General features: G+C 37.2%; 2 protein-coding genes across 2 annotated transcripts; one reads left to right on the top strand and one right to left on the bottom strand.

Annotated features, from left to right (window-relative positions):
- Nucleotides 1-10557: 10557 nt before the first annotated feature.
- On the top strand, nt 10558-20460 carry LOC124638859. The gene is made up of 5 exons (XM_047175989.1): nt 10558-10705; nt 12959-13091; nt 16931-17091; nt 18581-18769; nt 19903-20460. The coding sequence occupies exons 2-5, from the start codon at nt 12962-12964 to the stop codon at nt 20074-20076; spliced, it is 654 nt and encodes a 217-aa protein (XP_047031945.1). The 5' UTR covers nt 10558-10705; nt 12959-12961; the 3' UTR covers nt 20077-20460.
- Nucleotides 20461-21905: 1445 nt separating this feature from the next.
- On the bottom strand, nt 21906-23247 carry LOC124638869 (peptidyl-prolyl cis-trans isomerase NIMA-interacting 4). Its single transcript, XM_047176001.1, has 2 exons — nt 22939-23247; nt 21906-22855 (listed from the first exon to the last, which is right to left on the bottom strand). Exons 1-2 carry the CDS (start codon nt 23021-23023, stop codon nt 22536-22538), a joined length of 405 nt encoding a protein of 134 aa, XP_047031957.1. The 5' UTR covers nt 23024-23247; the 3' UTR covers nt 21906-22535.
- Nucleotides 23248-23366: the final 119 nt, after the last annotated feature.

The following is a 23366-nucleotide window of genomic DNA, read 5'->3' as shown; positions in this document are numbered from 1 at the left end:
TCGATATCGGTATCGGTTATAAAAACTGATATTATATACCCACACCTTCATATGTTTACTTTCTTTTTCTTCACTGTTCCTTATTTTGTTAGGAATCAGCGCAAAAAAAAACACTTCCTTCTAACATGCTTCTCATTAACATTTATGTTATCTTCTAGATTTTCTCTCCATTTACATCATGTGTAAATCTAGTTTAGGTTCTATCTACTCACTTTGAAGAAGTTTATCTGTCCTTAAATAAATCATGCATGAATCTCATCACCCACCCGTATAAGTCTGGTCAGTACATGCCTTCGAGTTTGGTACCCTCGCCATAATGGGACGGGCATTCCGCCAGCTGCCTCAGCCACATTCGCTGGAGTACTTATAGTTCCTTCGTTTAATCGAGATATTTAAATCGTTTGCATCATCACATAATTATACTAACTGAACCAATAAGGATAAGCAAATCATAAGAAATAATATATTTAAACATAATAAGCCAATCCGTCACGCGTTGTCGCTTAATCTAGGCCAGAAAACAATCAAAAATGAGTATTTTTTCTTCCAATTAATTGTAAATATTGGTTCGCGCTAATTGTTCAAACAACTATCATTTGTTTTGTAATTCAGTGCCAATATTGATCTATATCATTATAATGTTGTGCAATAACGATTTACCTTGAAATTGGGATCAGAATTTAGAATTGGTAATAAGTAGACATCGGATTATATGCATTTGCATGTTTGCATATGCAAATGCATATTATGCTATTATTTTAGCGTTATTGCATATTTTGCGTACTTTTTCATTGATAGTGCTTATTTCAGTCAGTTTGACAGTTCAGAAGCCATTGCAATTAATTCAAGCCAGCAGGCTTTTGAGGATTCTTCAATTAAACAAAATATTGTTCTTATTGCAAGACACTTCAGCAATATACCCGATGCCATTGAGAGACTAGAAACTAAAAACCTTCCTCTGTGCAAGTCCTTGGAAATATTAGACAAAATGATTGAACAGAGTAACGCCCTTCCGAATTCACTTTCAGAAAACGTTCGTGGCAAATTAAATGCTGTTTTGTATAAAAACCCGAGTCTCGAAGCAATAAAAAAAGTTAACGCATTTATCAATGGCAGCGGACAAACTCTACCTGAATAGATCTCGGCAGAAATGGCGCCAAATTTCAAGTTCTGTCCGGTAACGTCAGTTGACGTCGAAAGGTCATTTTCAGCCTATAAATTAATTTTAAGTGACAAACGTCACAAATTTGCTGCAGAAAACCTTGAAAAATATGTAATTGTATATTGTCACAAGAATTACAACTAATAGTACCTCTATGTATATTTAAATATATGTTGTGAAAATAAAAGTTAATTCTAATAGTGGTTTTTTAATTGTGCATATTTTGTGCATATTTCGCTCTTTTTTAGTGCATATTTGCATGCATATTTTGGCATTTTGATAGTGCATATAATCCGATGTCTAGTAATAAGGAAAATGCTTGCGACTTAAGTGTAAGGACCAGACCCGTGTTGATAAAGTATACTGAAAAACCCAAATAGGTATGTATGGATGCTGAAGAAGTCCTAATAGAAGAAGTCCTAAGAAGTCATTAACATTAACATGTCATAACATTTTTGCTTTGATTCTGTGTTACTATACTACTACTGTGTTACTATAGTACTAACTCTTATTACGGGCACAGTATCAACCTACTTAGTTAATTTGTGACAGTTCATTATTTGCAACTACATGAATAAACTTTACCGACTGGCAAGCCCTGAAAATCAAAGAAACATTTACATTTAAAATTGCTCAGCTACACCCTCAGGGAATATAACACAGAATATCCTTTTAGGCAACATGTGAAAGTTTGCACTTGAGTCATGGAGTATTAGTGGCATCTTTGGCACCTGAGCCTGCCTCAAGAAAGCTGGAAATGACTGCGTGATGTCATATTGATGATGCTAAACCACTTTGCTCGGTTCCGGTTTCATAAATGTGCCATTAGGTACCTACGAAGAACAACATGCATTCGAACATTGTTGTTAGCACATCCTGTAGAAACAGTTTCAGACAGTTTATGATCTACCAATCATTCTTTAAGCGTGCCTAAGTTTTATTTTTCCAGATACCTAATTAAAACTAATGTAGGAATAAAAACATGCTCTAAGAATAACTCTTGGCTTAGTAGACCGTTTGTTATGTTCACTTGTCTTCGCGATTCTAAAAACATAACTAATAGAATATTCTTTATTGTACACCAAAATAAACAGAAAAGGACATTACAAAAAAAAAAGGATAATACCTACCTAGAATAAGCCACTGGTTTCCCAAGTGGGAACTAGTTAGTAACTGATTTGCTGCAATAGTTGCCTCAAATATTGAAAAAAAAACTTGGTTAATACAAATAATAACAGGTCTTTCAGTAGATATTTATAAGAAATTTTCTCGTTGTAGGTGTGTATGTTTAGTAGCCAAAATATCATGATTGTAAATAGGCACAAACATATCATGCGTGGGCAAGAGCTTTGTTTCTCGACACATTATATAGTTATAGTCATCTATACATATAATAAATCTGTAAAAAAACTGTGTCTGTACATTGAATATATTAAAAAAATAATAATTGGGTGGGGTTTAGAAACAGTAATGGAGCACAAATCCAAAAAAAAAATTCTGTCTGTATGTCTGTATGTCTGTATGTCTGTTTGTTTGTACACGCTAATCTTCCGAACTACTGAACGGATTCCAATGATTTTTTCTTTGTTGTATCAGTATTAAGCCTGGTCAACATATAGGCTATAATTTGTCTTCGAAACTTGAAGACCTGATGCAGAACTCCAACAGACCAACAAAACTATAAGAGATACAAAAATGGTGCCATGGCAAAAATTGTTTCATGTGATGAGCATTTTCAGCTGAGATAATAAATTTGAAGATCTGGAACACCTGATGTGGAACCCCAAGAGCCCAGCTTCTCTGTACCATATACAGGTATGATGTTTTAGCAAAAGTTGTTCAATTTGATAAGCACTTTCTATTGACTTATACAAATTGAAGATCTAAAACACCTGATGTGGAACTCCAGGGGCCCAGCTAGACTATAGCATATGAAGATATGACGTTTTAGCAAAAGTGGTTCAATCTGATAAGCACTCTCTATTGACGTATAAACATCGAAGATCTGGAACACCTGATGTGGAACTTCAAGAGCAATACTACACTTGAAATGTATAGAAATGAATGTTATGAAATAGGTATGGCGAATCAAAAAAAAGTAATTAGTCCGTCTTTTAGATAACCCTAAAATAATGGGCACGTATTTTTCTTTTCTCTCTCTCACAAACAAATAATAACGAAGATACAACACGCTTGAATTTTGTGTTAAGTCACTGCTTAGTACAAATTTTACATACCTAGACGTAGCGTTACGAGCCCCCACTCTCCGACTTTGTTGCGTTATATCTCATTATTATTTTGTATGTCTCTTCCAGACCTCGGGACCACAGAGTTCCGAATTTTTGGGAGGCAAACGTGGGGCCGAAGCCAACACGCTGAAGACCCTTTGAGACAACTTTAATGAAATGGTGACACAAAACCGACGATTATCCCTTTATACACTATAGAAATGAACCCAAGGACAATCCCCGATGGACGTCGTTAAAAAAAGACAATCCCCGGTTCTGTGCTAAACTATTGCTAACTATGGAGGAAAAGTACTTGAGCTATTGTGATGGGATGTTAGTGGATGACAATGTATTAGGTACATGTAAAAATGGCAGGTGGAGACTTGCCACCTCACTTACTGGGCCCCCGGGAACCAGTCACTGAATAGCAACAAGAGGGCAACAGGTACATGAGCGGCTGTAGGGTGAGGATACCTCGGTGGACTTTAAACGCTGATTACGCGCTCCCTGTGCTTACCATGAGGCACCTACCCTCCGAGCAGGGCTACTAATCCTGCTCTAGCGACTCCACTCTGGACGGCCAAGCCAAGCCAGAGGCGTGAGACCTACCCCCGTCATGGTTCACTCCGACCGGCCGGAGATGGGGGACAGTATACTCTCCCTGGAAAACTCAGTATATATAGCCCCGCGGGGTCGCTACTCCCCGTCATCAGCCTCAGATGTCCTGCGGTGCCTGTATCTCATTATTATTGTCGTTATTATCTCAAGAGCCTTTGTCCCAATTATGTTAGGGTCGACTTCCAGTCACGATGCAACTGAGTACCAGTGTTTTACAAGGAGCGACTGCCTATCTGACCTCCACAACCCGGTTACCCGCTCAACCCAACACCCCTTGGTAAGACTTACTGGCTTCTGACTACCCATAACGACTGCCAAGAATGTTCAATGACAGCCGGAACCTACAGTTTAACATCCCCTCCAAATAACGGTCATTGGTATCCAAAATATACGTAGAAAGTACATAAGAACTTAGAAAAGTTGCATTGGCAGGCACTTGCCAGACCTGGAATCAAAGCCGCACGCTCATACTTGAGAGATTGGTTCTCTACCCACTAAACCACCACGACTTCCACTAAGTCACCACGACTTTGTCATCTATTTAATGTTTTTTTACGTAATAATACGTGTACCTAATATTTTTGCCACTCACAACTTAAATGCGGACTAATTAGAATCACCACTTTTATCCCTATGGTCACGTCTATTGCGGTTCAGTTCTCAGCGTTTTGTTTAGTCTACTGTGCTTTTGCCGTTAAAGTACAAAAATTAAATATATGGAACGTTTCTAATGATTATGCGTATTCCGTTGTTTCCAAGTCAACGGGCCCTTAAAATTCAATATCAGACTATTCAGATCTTTGATTTTGCTGACCCCGTAGTCGCTGGCATAAGGGACAGGATCCGCGTACGAAGTCGCGGGCAGAAGCTAGTTCATAATATTTAACAGGATCTATTTTATCGTAACCGGTATCAATATGAAGATCTATGAAAATACAAAACTTGTTTCTTTTGATACTCTGGAGAACGTGACAAGAAATTCTCGCATAATGTTCGCGATTTAAACGTGTTTTGTATTATCTTTGCCTTCAACTTGATTTTGGTTTTATGATATTGAATTTTATAAGTTATGTATAGATTAATTTTTATTGTTAAGCAAAATAAATAAATGGTTACAGTTAGGTTTGACGACCTGTGTGATTTCCAAAATTAGTGAGGCATAGAAATAAAACCTAATTAATTGTTCTGTATTTTGTCAATCTTTATTGACAGAATCTATCCAGTAGGTACTTCAGCATTTACCTCCTTACTTTGAAGTTTAACTACCCTTACCCTAGTTACCCTACTACTTCTAGCCTTCGTCATTCCTCGTAGATAAATAAAAAATGCTTAGTTTAAAATATTAAGATTATTAAAGAAACAATGACTCGTATCTTGAAGTTTTTCCTCGTTAACCACATTTTTAACTCAATAGTAATCCTTTATATTCTATGGGGCATAGCAAAGTGTTCTGACGAACTTTGACTAATAATGGAAAAGTGAGCAAATATACCTATTATGCAACGCTCAAATACCCAAACCATGTCGCCGTTACTGGAAAGCGAAAATGACGCATTTTTAATTATTCAAACCAGGTACACTTAGTAGATGTTTGGTTCTCTTTGAAGTAATTTGTTATTTGAATCGAAGTAGGTAATAGCGCTTTCAATCTAATAAATCAGTCATCAAGAGGTAGCATCTTCTTTAACGTGACCTATAAATAATTTGTGACTATATCAAGAGATCCTGATTAGCCTTCAGCCCTTAAAACTGTGTAGGGTCGGCTTTAACTGGATTTGTTTGGAACAAGTGTCTTACCTCCTCAACTCAGTTCCGGAATCTCTTTAAGACTGGTTGTCAGACTTTCTGGCTTATGTGTCTTCCGAAACACGGAGGAAATCGACATGACACAGGCCTATCTATCCCATCAACAAATCCTCGTATCAACTGCGCCAAGCTCCTCAGTACCATTAAACCCCATTTGCCCTAAAATTAGAACACAATCCATATAGGTAACATTTGTTTCCATAGCAGGACATGTGAAACTTCCCCGCGTTACGTAACCTATGAAATCATCTGTATCACCTTCCTGGCCTAGTGCCAAGGTTCGTTTGTCTATGACCGCGATATCAATCAGTAGGTACGTCTTTCGGCTAAGGCTGTGTCTAGGACAAAAACCTCTGCGATAAGTTCAGTTAGATTGAAATCGAGACCAAGAAGTATGAAAGTATGAAGCATGCATGCATCGAATCTAACTATCTATCTAATTTGAGTATTGCATAATTCCCAGGTTCATGAACCCAATCATCCCTGCATCCATATTTCTTCTGAAGTCTTCCGTATTCCAGCGCAACGATAACTCCTTCTAATAATCCCTCAGCCCCGACAAGAGGCAGGAGAGGAGAAACAATACAATTAACTTTCTTCAACTAACTATGACCTACCAACCCACCTACTTGCATTATTCTTAATCCAAATTCTATAGGCTGATGTTATTTTTAAGTGCAACGAAGCCGTGTAGCCGGAAATTAAAACAATATATTTTCTGGTCTTTAGAAACAACTGACACCATTGTCTTGTTAATCATCTCATAAGTATGTCGCACTCTTGTTTATTATTATGTTTCCCATACCAGAGATTTAAGTAATATTTATGAATTGGCACCATTTTTCTACCATCCGTATCGCTTCCTTGGGTACCTTGAGGAATATCAATCGAAACTAAGGATTGTACACCAGAAGCACCCTATTTTCGATTCTAGTGCAGAATGCTGTAGACCTTAAGATTACCCGCTCTAGCAGTCACTGTATTGGCAGGTTCGTCACAATATCTATCCTTTCCTAGTCTTATGCCCGTTTTCACCAACGAATACCTAAATTTAGGGAGCATTTACGGAACACTTAATAAGAATTTCATTTTCACCAAAGCCTAGGTGTCAATTTTAACCTAAAAATTTCACTTAAACTTGGGAGCCCGATTGATTCCTGCTTAAACAACCCCTATCATTATCATTACAGAATACAAACATATTTTGAACCGTTTCTGGCGATGGATAGTGAAATGTACCTTTATATGTTATGTAACACCAAAAATACCATGTTTAAAAAGCAAAAAAAAATGAAACGTAAACTTTTAGAAAGTTTAGAAGCTGTGGAGGTTGTGGATATGTAAAATAATAATCATTAGAAGACCACGTACCTATCTTACGTGAAAGAGCAGACGTCTGAGAAAAAAGTACGATGATCATGACTTTTTTATAAGATTATAGGTTATCACTTGCTATGAATGCACTTGCTAGGTCGTGATGTCGCTGAATTATTCAAAAATAGGAAGTCCTGCATGTCCATAAATATACAGACCATAACAGATGCAAATCTGGTAATCACTGATGTAGTTTCGCGGTGGCCGGGATGCATGCCGCTGCTGCCGCGCGGTATGTACTTCTACCCACAGTGGCAGTGGATATCGCTTAGGTCGCTCTAGCCGCGGTATAGTTATCGGCACGGATATTGAGCCCTGACCTTCACCTGCGCAGAAGCTATTTATTGGTTTATTGCCTTGTGTACAGTGCGCAAAGCGATCCCCACTCTTCCACCGAGAGCTCAATATCCGTGCCGGTAACTATACTTGATACTAAATACCTGAGCGAAACCGGCGCGGTATCTACCTCTACCCACAGCGGCAGCGAATATCGCTCAAGTTTGAATAGGCCTTAAATACCAAAACTGCAGTAGATACCAATGATTCGAAAATGGTGAATATGGAGGAGCCTATCTCCTAGGTGATAGGGGATACCCTCTGGAGGTAAGAAGTAGGCTAACATTGAACATAATAAAACAAAGATAGTAAACAAATATTTTAATATTAGTCCTCATATGATGTACCAAACATTATCATCATCCTCCTGCACCAATTCAATTTGAGGTGGGCTGGGCTCAGCATGTTTTTACACGTCTTTCCAATTTCTCGCACCACCTGAAACTAAATAAATATATAATTTTAACCCCATACTTAAATACATCAACTCATGGAGAACAAAAATACAATGAAGCCGACAGTAAAACAAGGAACACAGTTGTACGGCAATATCTTAATACACTATATTATTATACACAGATATTATTCACATTTACCTGTAAAGGGTTCCTGTCGCATTAAAACTATTTGTGACTGGATCCAAGCTTTGTTTTTGGCTTCGTTCGTGGTCCCATCCGTTTTTTGTTTAATATTGTGTCTCTATGAGACGTCAGCAATTTCCCTAGCTTGTCTTTTTCTTCTGTAAGAAAGGTTTATCCTCGTTTTCTCTTCTCTGCCAAAATAAACATATCTATTCAACAATAATAAACCCAAAATTAACCTCATTCTATGTACACATACACATCAGTCAATTTGACAAACGCGCGAATGACATAGGTAAAAATTCACCTATAGAAAACCTCTTTATTGTTTTATTGCATAAAACATAGCGTAATGTAGTTTAAGTTAAATTAAAATAACATCACAAGAAAAAAAACTCACAGGCTTTAGTAATATATACTCGATAGACGTTTATTTCTTAAGAAGTACAGAAAAATCATTTTATCGATAAAATATCGACTTTGCATTATCGTTTGTAGAACTAGTAATCTGTCACTTACTTAAGGGATCCATGTACAAGTGTGGTGAAAATGAATTTAGGTAGGTGTCAAATTGGGAGGGGTCCTTATTAAAAGTAGCATTTAGATAGGGAAACGGTAAGAGGTTGTTGGTGAAAACGGGCATTAATTTTTAGGGATCATCTTATTGCTTTTCTCTGCTGCTTGTATAAATTTTCTTATCTTTTTCTTATTCAAAGATGGAATTTAAATAATTCTATAATTTTAAAAACTCGTCGATCGTATTTTATTTATATTGACAGACGTTATCAGGCAATTAATCAGAGCTCAATCATGAAGTGGTTCATGCTTACGAGCGACAGGGCCATATACTTTCTTTTTGAGGCGCGTGCCGACCACCACGTAAATGTCAACTTATACATAATGTATCGAGCTGTATAGCAAGTACCAAGTGATCTGTGGTGACATTAACATAAGCCTCAAAAGTTTTGCCTATGTTGTAATTCAATTGTAAGACTGTTTTTTCAAACCGCGTAGGTAATTTTACTTCTTTTTTTTTTCAACTTTCCGTGGTTGTTGCTACTATGACCGTAAACACCTTTATTGGAGTATACAAAAGTTGATTCAATTACCGTAAATTGTACAGAATATTCTGTAAAATCTTCTACTTAAAGTTTGGTCAATTTCAAACAGGATCAGGTGCCTAATCGTTAGTTATAATCCAATTAGTGGCCGTTATATATTTATTAGTTCTTTACATGTAAACTGCTCAGCAGATTTTGGTGTTAACTTGGCTGATATTTGGCTGCAATAGAGATACTTTAGAATAACATACAGGCTTCTTACCCCGTTGCGGAAAGTGGTTGTCCTGGGACGTGGGTGAAACCGTAGGTACCTACATAACAGGCGTGATGTCAAATGAAGTATGTGCTTATGCTTAGACTAGACTATAAATGGAACTTTTTATCGCGAGTCTTACTTATGGTTTTCATATGCATCTTCCATACAAATTAGATAAAAACTGAAGATTTAACGATTGCGTGGGAGACAGACATGACTTTATTAAAGTTTTGTGTTCGTCTTCGGAATCCTAACTAAAGGAAGAGAATATTGAGGAGAGCGCAGTGTTCAAATCAGATTAATGTAGTTACCCGTTAAACAGAAGAAGTTTTGGTCAACGAAATCTACGGATACTTTTGTTTTATTGACGTACTTAAATTGGTATTTTGTACCCTTGAATTACTTATAACCTTCTAATGAAGATGGTGGATTAACTATGCTTCATTGTTCCTTATTTTGGCATCCATAAAAAACGAAAAAATCTTCACCAGCTCCAAATTCAAGAGCATGCCCATGATCTACGTACTAAATTATGGATGCCTTTAGGACCATTTATGGAGCATCTTTGATTTGCTTTTTTTACTGAAGACCTTATAGTACAATTAAATGTTATTGTGTAAGTATACCCATAATTAGTACTCGTAGGTAAACTTAAACCTGTTGCAACTTTCAACGAAATTTTAATCTCAAAAATTGATCAAACTAACAAGTTTAAACACAACATCTGAGAGACAGATTCTGCTAAATGTGGAATTAATTAATCACTGTTTCTATAATTTATTATTAACATGTTAATTTTATTATTTTAAGGCGTTGGAGAACAGCCTAGTTACGTCAAATTTTGGAATCAAAATAATGCTGACCTTCTCCTTGCCAATTTCAAACTGATTTAATTTTAATCGGTTTCTTCAGATGTGTTCCTAAGTGTGACAGAAAGGCATGTTAGAATGCCACTGAAAATATTGAACTCGCCGTATTACACCCCTACATTGCTGTTTCAAGGCAAATTGGCTTCCAGAAAATTCAGAAAAAAATAATATGAAGTGTCAGTGTTGTTTCTGCGATTTATTCTTCCCATTAAAGTTATTTAATTTCCTGATTTATGATTTCTTATTTAGACTCTACTAGGAACAGAAAAGCACAGTCATGTAACCCAGGTATCATCCCATGTGTCGATAAGGGTGCGCGCGCACATCACACCCGCGCTGGCTTCCTCCATATAAAACGATCGCTCGACGCTAACGCATCAGTCTGTGACGGCACCTTCTCACACACAGTACACGGTAAGTCAAGTTTTATTAAAATTATTTTTTTTAAATAATTAAATTTTTAAATCCTTCAATTAGTCAATGCTTTGTCAAAAATGTGAACCCAATTTTCACTTGGAAAACTGTGCTATAAAAAGTGTTTTTCTTCCATATAGGATCGCCCTTGGATTTTACAGATCATTTGTGACTATCGGTGATTTAAAATATACGTATAATTTGTATAAAATTAATCAGAAATCGGTGATTTAAAAAACGTGCTACAATGTCCCATAATTTGTGTCGCAAGCGCACATAAGCTTCACGGCTTTATGTATAATCAAGTCAATAAAACTATAATCAGGTTGTAATCGATTGAATTTATCGGAATTTTGTAATCATAGGCCTAAACGGCCTCGGGAAGTGTCGAGTGGAATGAACTTCTTTTTGTCCCGGACAAGGTCACTTTCTAACATGAGACCGGTCTGTAATCCCTGGATCTTGCGCAATCATTCCCGGGTGTGTTTGTAAACAACTCATCTTCCGATGTATTTAGAGAGACAACAGTGCGTGTCTTTATCTTTATTAATTACTTGAATCTTCTAATGCAACAAGTATATTATATTATTACAGTATAGAGGCGAAAGTTTGTGAGTGTATCATTGTTACTCCTTCCCGCGAAAAAGGCTGATTTTGATGAAACTTTTAAATCAACGAAAAGTAGTTCCCTAGGGACGTGGTTGAAACCGCTAGTTATGAAATACTCTCCTGATATGTACCAACCAGTTTAAAATTTCGCTTTATTGTTTGTGTTTAAGTAGACACTTAAGTCAACGTTTACGCTAATGTCTCAGTAAAAGTTAAAAAGAAAATTTCGAACGACTTGGACGTGACCGAAATGTGAATGAAATGGTAACTTATTACCTGACTTCAATGGTTTTGTACTCTTGAATCGACCACACAGTTAACTTTAAATCGGGTGGAAAACTTTAAGAAAGGGGTTGATAATTTAAAAAATACAAATAAGATAGAGAGGATACTTAACACAGTCCGAGTTTATATCACCTAAGTATTAAGAAATCAAAATCAAAAATCAAATTGTTTTTATTTCAAATATGCCTTTGTAGGCTCTTATGAAACGTCAAATAAATTGCACGGTTCCAAAAAGTTGGTCTCATGGAGAAGAGCTGGCAAGAACCTCGATAGACACTTTTAAAAAGTAATATTTTCACAAACATTCTATTACATAACAATAGTAAGCTGATAAAATTATACAATGCAACTGAAAGGTAAACAGTAAATAAATACAATCCAAAGAGAAAAGAAAAAGACGTTTAATTGCCAGGGAAGCCACACATGGAGAGATGAGTTATCGCCATATACCTAATATCTTTATCGTCAACGAAGTCTTGAATTTTATAATAAGACTTTGTGAAACAGGTTTAAAGCCTATAAACATTACGTCTACTTATGTGGTGACTTACTATGATTGACATGGCTTTGTAATTATTTTTATTCTTTTCTTGCGATCGGTAGGTAAATTCTTTGGGCATTAACGCAAAATATGCCTAAATTCATGTAACTTTTGATGAGTGAACTTTGACCAAATAACCGAGATTTATTTTGAGACTGTTCCGGGTTTTCCGTTCATATTTTTATTTCACTGGTAGTCACAATTATATTAAATTGGAAGGTCCCTGACCTTTTCATATACTAAGAATTGTGTTATTTTTATTGTTATACATACATAAAAAAGTCTAATAGATTCTGCAGATGGTGTAAAAAATTAAGTATCATCGAAACTAGTTTGTCAGAAGAAAACTGGCCTGTACACAGTTAGGGCCACATTTTTGTATAACAATAATGTCTTTTGTATGGGTTTTTTAATACATAAAAAACATATTCGTTACATGGGTATTTCCAACTTAAATAAATCCCAAAAAAAAATACTAGAAATGGTTCTAGTATTTTTGTTTATGAAAAATTAATGCAAAATAACTACATGAAGAATTACATATTCGGAATATCGTAATGTTGTTGATGTACATTAAGCTTTTATGAAGCTTTTATGACAATGCTATATAAAAGTTAAATGATGTCAAAATTATCATAACTTAAGATATTCTGTCGTACAACCATAGGTACCAAGATATTAGTAGAATTGTCCCAAATGAGCTTGACTTCTCAAATAACCTTCTACTCTCGGTCCATGGGTTGTTCCTAATAAGTAATTATTTACTCTAATGTACTATTTCCCTATTATACGTAATAATGTATTTATTATTGTTGCAGAAAATGAGGCAGTTGGTGATTTTAGCCCTTTTCGCGGCGTTTGCGCACGCGCAGTTCCAGAACGGACGTATTCTAGAGCCCCCAGTACCCTCGCTGTGTGTGCAGAGGACCATCCACGAGAGATTCGTAGACAGTAAGTCAAGTGTTTTTTGAACATTTTCAAGTAATGCAGCTTATTTTATTGGATTATTTGCATACAGGACAGGACATATAAATGTGAGCATTTCTACCTGACGTTATAACTCCGAAAGGGACGCTTTCAAATAATTAGTATTAAAGCTTCACTCGGGTAGAACATTGATAAATATTTAGCAGGATTTGTGAAATAGGCAGGTTTCTGAACACCCTTATTGGTGGCTTACCTATATTTTTTTATTTCTTAAAAATTATATAGTCGCAATCTAGAGAAAATTCCAATAATGTTAACCAACAACAAAAAAACCTTCTCAACAACAAAAAAAGCACAACCATTTTCCGGATCACAATTAAGTTCGTTAATTATGAGATCCACGACGATTATTGGTGACCATAATGTTAATTATCGCCTTATTGGTCGAGAGACGTTTATGCACCATACCATCAACCACCAAAAGATACCTACCTATTTTTTCTTCAGTTATACTGCATAATAAGTCATGACCTATGCAATTAACGAACTTGTAAGTGGACACCGGAAAGCTTCATATGTTATTATTATTTTAATTGAGGACATTTTTTATGGAAATTCTTTTCTGCTCGATGCATCTTCATCTTAATTACAAATAAATAAAAGATAGTAAGATGCACCCTTTGTAGAAAATATTTTTTCGTAGATTGTTGGTTCGCCTACTAGAGATAGAATTTTGACCGTCAGCAAAACAAAACATAGTTTGAACATTGGAACAGTCGTCAAAGTACTTACACCGCCTGTCTTGAAACAAAGCTCTTTTCAAATCCCGGACATCATTAGACAACTATGACTAACTACAGTATCACAGGAACTTATCAAAGTAGTTCTCTTATCTTAAACCAGAGAGATAACACAAACCAGTCTGCCATAGCTTATACCCCTATACTCCCGTTCCAGGTAAAATACATGGCATTCCTACGATATCAGTAAATGCTTCCGCATGCAAATAACCTGATGTTTTGTATTATTATGTCACGAGATCTCAACTGGTTTCGAGTCTAATTTAGAAATATTATAATATCAAACGTAAAGAACTCTTGAATGCATAAATTTGTGGTTTGCAGATTTAGGAATCAATTTACATAATTGATTTTTGGATCTTCACGATTTTTTAAAAGCACCTGAATCATGATCTTACATTTACCTACTTCAGACGTTTGGCATTAACGTTTTTAGTCCGTTTGTTGCCCGTGGTACTACCAATAGTACTACCAGTAGTACCACGGGCAATTTTTTCTTCCCGTAGTACTACCAAGCGGTCTGGTAGTACTGTCAATATTATAGGTTTTTTTCAACCCTTTTGTTGTCACAGTTGATATGGTCATCCTAGAAAGAGAATTGAAATATACAAGGTGTTGATTTGCATTTGTGCCATAGTTCAGGAGGAGGACATACAATACGTAAATAATCGATTGGAATTACAGTAGATGGGAAATAAACTAATATGCACTGCTTTTTTTGTCATTGAAATGTCGTGGTATTTCCGAAGTAATCCAATTTTATGAATGAAATTTATGAGTGATCGTTGCGTATGCTTTGTGTTTGCGTTTGTGTGAGGGTGCAGCACGGTTTTAACGCCAGTAACACACGCGCCAAGTTTAAATAAGGCTAGATGACATTTACGGAATTCCGAAAAAAAATTAAAGAAAAAAAATTACGTATCAATTTTTTTATTGATTTGGGTCGAGAATCATTAGCATAATTACCTCCTTGAATATGGCACGGATGCAAATCAACAGCTTGTATATTTTTTTTTGAATGTGGATATATTTTGGTACTATTTCGTAAATAGATCTGGTAGTTCTTTGTGAAATTTTTCATTGCTCAAAATTGACATGAGTCAAAAACACTTAGTTTTTTTTCACAAATAAGTATTGAATACCTTGATCTCGTGGGATTAATTTGATGTATTTTATGCTATCGTTGTACTTGGTGAGTATTTCCGTCGGGAAATTGGAATACTCAGGTAAGTTTGCTGTCCTGTTACACGGGGAGAGCAGTTGCATCGAAATTCAGAGGTAGGTTCACTTTTTAACTCCGGTGATTGATGAAAATAAAAAAAAAAATATGTAAGAAAGAGTCACCTACTCCAAAATAAATTATAAAAAAGCTATTTATATGAGAAGAGCACCAGTTGCAAAGTGTGCCATTTGAAAAGTGTACTAGTTGCGAAATGCACCATTTGAGCATGCAATTATTCTTTCACTGTTAGGAAGCTACACTCTCTGCGCTGAACGCAAACTACGTTTTATCCGTGTACGGAAAGAAGTTTCCCCGGACGAGGTGATTAGTCAAAAACTAATTTACAGAATACGGCTGAACCAAAATAGTAAAATACTAGGACAACATAACTTATATGATCATATCAATACTCAATGCTTTCGATAATTTTAATGAATAACACTACCTACTTAATATTTCAAATAAAACGAAAAACGTAAGTTGATATCCAATTCTTATAAAATTTGAAAAAAAAACTAAGCGTTTTTGACTCTTGTTGATTTTGAGCAATGAAAAATTTAACAACTACCAGATCTATTCAAATAGTACCAAAATATATCAACATTAAAAAATATATATATTTCTATTCTCATTCTAGGATGACCATATCAACTGTGACAACAAAAGGGTTGAAAAAAACCTATAATATTGACAGTAGTACCACGGGCAGTTTTTTCTTGCCCGTGGTACTACCAGACCGCTTGGTAGTACTACGGGAAGAAAAAATTGCCCGTGGTACTACTGGTAGTACTATTGGTAGTTAGGTAGGGCAACAAACGTTTTAGTCTAAGTTCTTTTATTAAAATAACCTAGATTTTTAGCCAAAACAACGGGTACGGCATTCTTTTGTTTCTGAAATATAATTTTTAAGCACAGCTATTACATTAAATTACACATTTACTTATCTTTAAACAAAAATATCGCTTACGGACACGCTTTGCCATAAAAGTTTCACTTCAATTGTTTCAATCTAAGAATATCTACCTTTTTCTATAAAGATATTATTTTTAAGCGATTAATAAAATTCTCATTCAAACAATAAATATAATAAATCACATTTACCCCTCCATCGGAACATCGAAAGCGAAGATTTTCCAGCGACGGTAAGTTCCCACGCGATTGTCTCGTAAAATCTCGAAGTATTGTTACTTGCGGAAGAAATCAAATATCCAATCGCATGTGCCTAGGTTATGCGACGGTTTTGCCTTTTTCCCTTCCGGAGAGTTCTATCATGCTTTTGTAGAAGGTATATGACCGAGCATAGACTACTAGTCAGTATACGATGAATTGTAAGTTCAACACATGTTGACAGCTTAAGGAATAGGGACCTTTAGGAACGATTTAAATTTCGCATTTAGAGAGGAATAGGAGCAAAATGTACTTCGGAAAATGGTTTTCACGGGATACCTTGGGTATGCTTTATTTTACAGTTTCCATGTTTAAATTAACGATTTTATGTGAACTTATATTCGTCAGCTAATGGCCTATTTATACCTTCTTATGTAAGTCACACTGCTGCATCTAGAAAGCAACCTGTTAGTTTGAAAGTGAGTTCAAGGGTTATATTACATAAATCCTACTAAGCAACTAGATCCTAGGTAATAAATAACGATACCTCGATCCTTATAGGGACTGAACCCTCTCAACTACTATTGGTATAAAACAATGTCATCTCGAACCAGCATTTTCTACATTTTCAAATACATATTTCAACTGTCGTTACAATATCTCAGTTCATGTACTTCAGTTCTTTAGTAAGTGCCTTTGACTCACAGTGCTAACGATAACGTTGTTCCGTCCAGACAAAGGCTACTTCTTCTCATGGAGAGACCCAGCGCTCCGAGGAGTTGAGGAGGACTGGTTGAGTGCCAGGAACTACTGCAGACAGCGCTGCATGGACCTCGTCTCCTTGGAGACCAGTGACGAGAATGAATGGGTGAAAGCACGCATCGTGCAGGACAAGGTAAGACCTTTAAAAAAAGAAAACCAAACATTGAAAAAGGAGACTGTAGAGCTTGAGGTGCATTTTAACATTTCCACGAAAAAAAAAACATATTGACTTAGGTATGGCTACAAGATAAAGACAACTTTTGATTCTCAGTTTCAATTTTTTTTAGAAACTTGATATTAGCTTTTACTTAAAATCGTTAAAATATTGCACAATATGCGTCTGTGATTGGTATGAAGTCTTCACTGTGAGGTAAGAGCGTCGTCAAAGAGATAATTTACCTACCTACTTCCATTTCCGTTTTTCAATCGAAGTTCATTAACGAGTCTCATCACGTGATGCAATTAAGTTCAACGAAGTAGAATACAAATTCTAAGAATTTCCGTCGGTATAAATCGTTTCTATAAAAGCTCACAAACATTTTGAGACTGTAAGAGTTAAGTAATTTTCCTTCAGTATGATTGCCAAATACCCACAGCAAATGTTCATGCGTGTCCAGAGTTCAAAACGCAAAGAAAACGTGACCGTGACGCCAAAACAACACTATTTTCAAAGCTAATAGAAAGTGAGGTATTTGTATTCAACATGGAATCTTGTAAAGAATTCATATTGTTCCTCCTTTCGTAATAGTCTTGGAAACCAAATCTGTTGCGTGAAAAAGTCATTTAAGTAATGGACTTTACTGGGGCAAATTTCAACTAAGAAGTTTTCTTCACGATACATAGTAAAATATTAGTTTCAGGAACGCAACAATGGTGTCGTTGATTTTTCCTAAACAAGTTTCACTATTGCTTCGGAATGTGTTTCGCATTGCGTGGGAAATACAATGTTTTGTTATATTGTGTGTTCCTCCCGTGAATATCGACACTCGGGAATAATTAGCAGGTACACACTTGTTTTTAGTCGTAGAAATCTGCTTGTAAAACTTCTACAGTCGGAAGATGACATCTCGTTGGGCTTGAACTATGACCGAGCGGGGAAACTGGAAATATGTAGTAGCGCACTTAGGTACCTAGAACCAGGCTGACAACTTTCGTTGCCATTGTTTAGGACCGAGGCTGCAGAACGACACTTTATTTAGCACAAATATTAGCCAAATACATAATCCGATTGTCCCGTTGCCAAACTGGCTGTTGCTCCTTGCTGACACCGTATTGTTATGGTAATGAAGCAACACACATTACACTATTCTAACGCCCAGTGTACAACGATCCTCGATAATTGTGACAAATTGTCTTATTCACAGTCGTATCTCCCCGGCATTGTTAAGAGTCGTCAAATTAATTCGCCTTATTCGCTTATCTAATGGTCTTCTTTTTTTAATGGCCGTTTTGCCATTGTTATTTTTTCTTTGTTGGTACTTGCCAGATAGTATCAAGTAGCCAGGCAGACGGACAAGTAATTGTGTTCATTCAAGTAGATGTTTGGTGTCAAGGTACCTACATCTTTACTGTAACGACAACATCTTCAAAAATAATTGCTTATGATAATATGTTTCTTTTAGCAAAAATACATCTGGACATCGGGTCGCCTCTGCGACTTCAAAGGATGCAACCGTCCTGACTTGCTGCCCAATGAGGTCAACGGCTGGTTCTGGACCGCTGAGCTGCAGAAGCTGGCTCCCACCACGAACCGTCAGCAGAACGACTGGTCTGAGGGCGGCGGCATCGGCAAACCTCAGCCCGACAACAGGGTAAGTTACGCACGCACTTCCTCGTCTAGCACCTGATAGGCGGCTAGCTACTCAATTAAGGAATCGTTCCGCGGCGTGACAATGGGTGCGTAAGAAAGCATGACATTATGAAATCGGTCATACGCATGACGCAACATAAGGAGCCAATTCCGCGAACAGTTGAGTAATGTTTGTCATACACACCCGCCGAACCCGTTAATGCATCCACACAGCGGATATAACGCAGTGAAAACGAAAGCGACCCGTGAATATTTATGGGCCTGCGAAATATTCGCCGAAGGGCGTACCCGCATGTCGCGGCCACTTTCTACAAACAACGACCGCAAGCTGTACAACAAAAGCTCATCGTTATTCGGCGCGCGTCGTCGCGTTGTTTACGCGTCACTTTCCCCGCGTGTCGCGCGTACCCGCGACCTGCGCCTGCGCCGCGGAACAACAATAATACGTAACCCTCTGCGGTCGCAGCGCATCCTCCGCATCCGTTGTCGCTTGGCGTTCAAGGCCTCGCGCATTATGCGGTTATTCTACGCAACCGAGCGATTCACGTAATGGCTTTAACATAAACAACAATACTTTACTAATAGTTCGGCCATTCAGAGAATGCGTTCCTGACACGTCGCGATTGAACTGACGACGTAACTTTGCAATGGCGTTGCAGTTACGATAAAAATATTTTTGCTGGTTGTTTACCGTTTTAACAATTGAGGAGCATTAAAACAACATTATTATATCAATAATCAATGAATGTAGTTACGTCGTCAGTTCAATCGCGACGTGTCAGGAACGCATTCTCTGAATGGCCGAACTATAATAGCAATGTGCTTATTCAGAATAAAATACCTTCTTCCCTTACTGTTAGCGGGACCTTCAGGAGTTTACATAAGCCATCAGTGTGCATCCAATTACTTTTGCAGGGTCATTATGCTATTGTCATTCTAGAAGCCGTCAGTAGTAGCTCGTCATCGCTAGTGCTTTAGGATCTTAAATAAGAGTTAAGTTTACATCCATTGTGCTGCGATTACTCACTGTGAGTAAAAGCTGACGTTTAGACATAGATAGGTAGACCTACATTTGCTGCTTTTCTGCTTCAAATGCTAAACACTACTGATCTATTTCTGATTATTATTTAACAGGAGTTACTGCAAGGCGGTGCTGCGGAACACTGCGTGGCTATCCTGAACAACTTCTACAACGATGGCGTCCACTGGCACGACGTGGCCTGCCACCACCGCAAGCCCTTCGTCTGCGAGGAAAACGACGCCCTTCTCAAATACGTGCGATACACCAACCCCAACCTCAGAGTTTGATCCGATCATCACAGCTTTACGCTAACACATAAATAATTAGATTTAAATAAAAAAAAAAAACTATTTTGTAAGCAGAAAGCATAGACTATTCTAACGATTATTTATATTTTTTTTAATTTCTCTTCTCCGTCTTACGCAATAGTCGTGCTTACAAGAAAAATATGAGGTAATAGCCGCTATTACAACCAACCAAATATGTCATCGTAAAAGCTACAAAAACTGCTAAAACTCGATTTTATCCAAAAATGAACGATCCGGTCATAGCTTTAAATACCTCATTACATAAATATTTATTACAGTATTGTACATTACTTTAGTCATTATCAGATGCAGTCGACGAATAAAAAATATTTAAGATCTGTCAATAAAGACTGTTTTAATTAATTTTGTTTTGTTTTATTGCTTTTAAGATTACCTATTTTTTACGTAGGTAACATTTTCAGTATATTGAGTGCCTTCTAGGCCTAATAATAATGTGCTTCGTCCACTACAGCAAAGCTTTCGACTGTGTCAACTGGGATTACTTGTGGAAAGTCCTAAACGAAGTTGGAGTACCGAATCATCTTATCGCCCTACTTCGCACCCTGTATGACTCAAGCCGTGGAATAGTGAGAGTCGATAAGACAGCCTCAAAGCCGTTCAAATTTTGCCGAGGCGTGCGCCAGGGATGTATTTTATCGCCTATCCTCTTCAATATCTATGGAGAATATATTATGAGACGTACCTGCGAGGATTGGCAAGGAGGCATCACAGTTGATGGCGTAAAAATCACCAACCTGCGCTACGCCGATGACACTACTCTTCTTGCTGCAAATGAGTCAGAAATGGTTGCACTTCTGGATCGATTGGAACGTTTCAGCGAGGAGATGGGGCTTTCCATGAACAGGTCTAAAACCAAGGTCATGGTGGTAGACAGGTCTGGGAAATTGGAGCTCTCTGGCGCTTTGGACCTAGAGATAGTGGATAACTTTCGTTTACCTGGGCTCCGATATCAGTAATGATGGTTCGTGCGAAAAGGAAATTCGCAGGAGAATCGGCATGGCTAAGAGCGCTATGTCTCAGCTCGACAAAATCTGGAATTTCAGTAAAGACCAAAACCAAATTGGTACGAACCCTGGTCTTCTCGATCTTTTCGTATGGCGCTGAGACCTGGACGATAAAATCTGCAGACCGCAAACGCATTGACGCTTTTGAGATGTGGTGCTGGAGAAGAATGCTCCGGATCCCTTGGACAGCATTTCGGACTAACGTATCCATACTGCGAGAATTAAAAATCACCTCGCGGTTGTCAACAGAGTGCCTACGCAAGGTTCTGCAATACTTTGGTCACATCGCACGGAAAGACGGGGCAAACCTCGAGAGGCTAATCGTGACGGGTAAAGTGGATGGGAAAAGGCCTCGCGGTCGCAGCCCCATACGCCCCATACTAATAAATCTAATAATATAGAGAGGAGAGTCTTCGAAACTACTGAACTTCTACACTACGGGCTGATTCATATGTTTCGGAAAAAACCATAATACGATTTCAGCCCTACCCGGGAATTGAACCAACTACGCTTGCGACCACCAGACAAACGGGTCTTCATTGTTGGGGCCGTATGCTCGTTTGGTACTTACGTGGCGCCATCTTCTCACAGTAATACTAACCAGTCGAATCAAATTGATTGACCTTATAGAAAACAATATTTTAATAAGAAAATACGCCTGCACTCACACACACCTGTACAATATAGATGAACGAAGACCTAAGCATCATATCTCTATATTCAGGAGGGAAATACTTATGAATTAAAGAAGTAGTGTAAAACTACTTATGAATAAAAGCATAATTCATGAACAACATAATTGCATTTATTTCAGCACTTTAAAAAGTTACAGTAACAATTATGTTTAGTCAAGTCATGATTTTTTCCTTAGATTTATGATCTGAAATTACATTATCCTGGCATGGATACTTTAAACCTGTATCTTAGAGACCTGGGCGTTGGTTTCTTAGTCATTATGAACCAAAGGCATACATTGCAGAAATACACAAGGGTCAGGAGCATTGTGACATGCATTAAACGACACAGACGGAGGAAGCTTAGCTTTAAACCAAAACTGGAAATAATGCATCAATATTAATTTTACACTTGTAACATTAAAGACAACTTAAATTGTAACAATAATTATTAAAAACTGATAGTTAGATTATCACAAAGATTCCAATAAGAAATGTTGGCCTTATTAAATAAACTACTCAAAAATTCATAATTCATAATGGTATACTAGCAATATATAATATACTTACTCTCTATTAGCAAAGTCCTCCATATCAGTAGTTAGGGACTCATCCGACCTCTGAGGGTCGGGCAGTATAGTGAAATCTTTGTCAAATTGCTCCTGAAGGCAGCAAATCCTTTCCATAATGAATAGCAGTAATATCGCCCAGAAATATTCAAATTCGAACACCATGTCTGTCATTTTTTGCCTTCTACCATTATGATGTGGTACCCAAACTTGGTTTTGATTGGAGGGTCAGTGTACACAGGACTGTTGACTGTAGATATGGGCAAGGCGAATGCTGCATCCTGGAAAGGCCCCACCATTGAACCACGAGTCATCCAGCCGAGATCCCCGCCTTGCCTCGCCTTGTCCTCACTATACGCTGACGCTACATCCGGAAATTTCTGACCGGCTTTCAATTTTTCCAAAGCTTCCAAACATTTTGACTGTTTTTCACATAGAATATGACGTACTTTGACAGCTGTCCCGCCTTTTTTCTCTTTTCCTGCAGATTCTAAATTTGAAAGAGTATGTAGGTTATATATTTGTTTATCTATAAAACGATCAAATGCAACAAATGTAAAGAATGTTTTTAACCTTTTGAATCGCCGCCAGATTTACCTCCACCGGACTTAGCACCTCCGGCCGCTTTTCCCTTTTCGGGTTGCTTTTTTGGTGGCATTTCAGTAAACAGTTAATTTGTTTTACTGAACCTAAATACAAAACTTTAACTGATTAAAACTATTTCACTCGTATAATTTATCAATATGATTCCTCTCCGTACACTTGTTTCGAGTAATAATTTTGTGAGCAAACAATTTATTTTTGCACAAAATAGTATGTAAATATTGTTACAGTCCACTATCAGCTGTTCGGCTTTTAGAGGTTATAATAGCAATGTTACCATTACTTAAAATGAGTCCTCACAAAAGAAAGCAATTAAATTATACATTTACCACGTACTAATCAATAACAATGTAAAAATGGTAGACCATCTGTCTGGAAAGATTCCGAAGGAAGATTCC

This window comes from Helicoverpa zea, chromosome 2, assembly GCF_022581195.2.
Source record: "Helicoverpa zea isolate HzStark_Cry1AcR chromosome 2, ilHelZeax1.1, whole genome shotgun sequence".
In the NCBI taxonomy this organism is placed as follows: domain Eukaryota; kingdom Metazoa; phylum Arthropoda; class Insecta; order Lepidoptera; family Noctuidae; genus Helicoverpa; species Helicoverpa zea.
The sequence above is the reverse complement of the archived record's forward strand: the minus strand, read 5'-3'. Positions and strand labels throughout refer to the sequence as shown.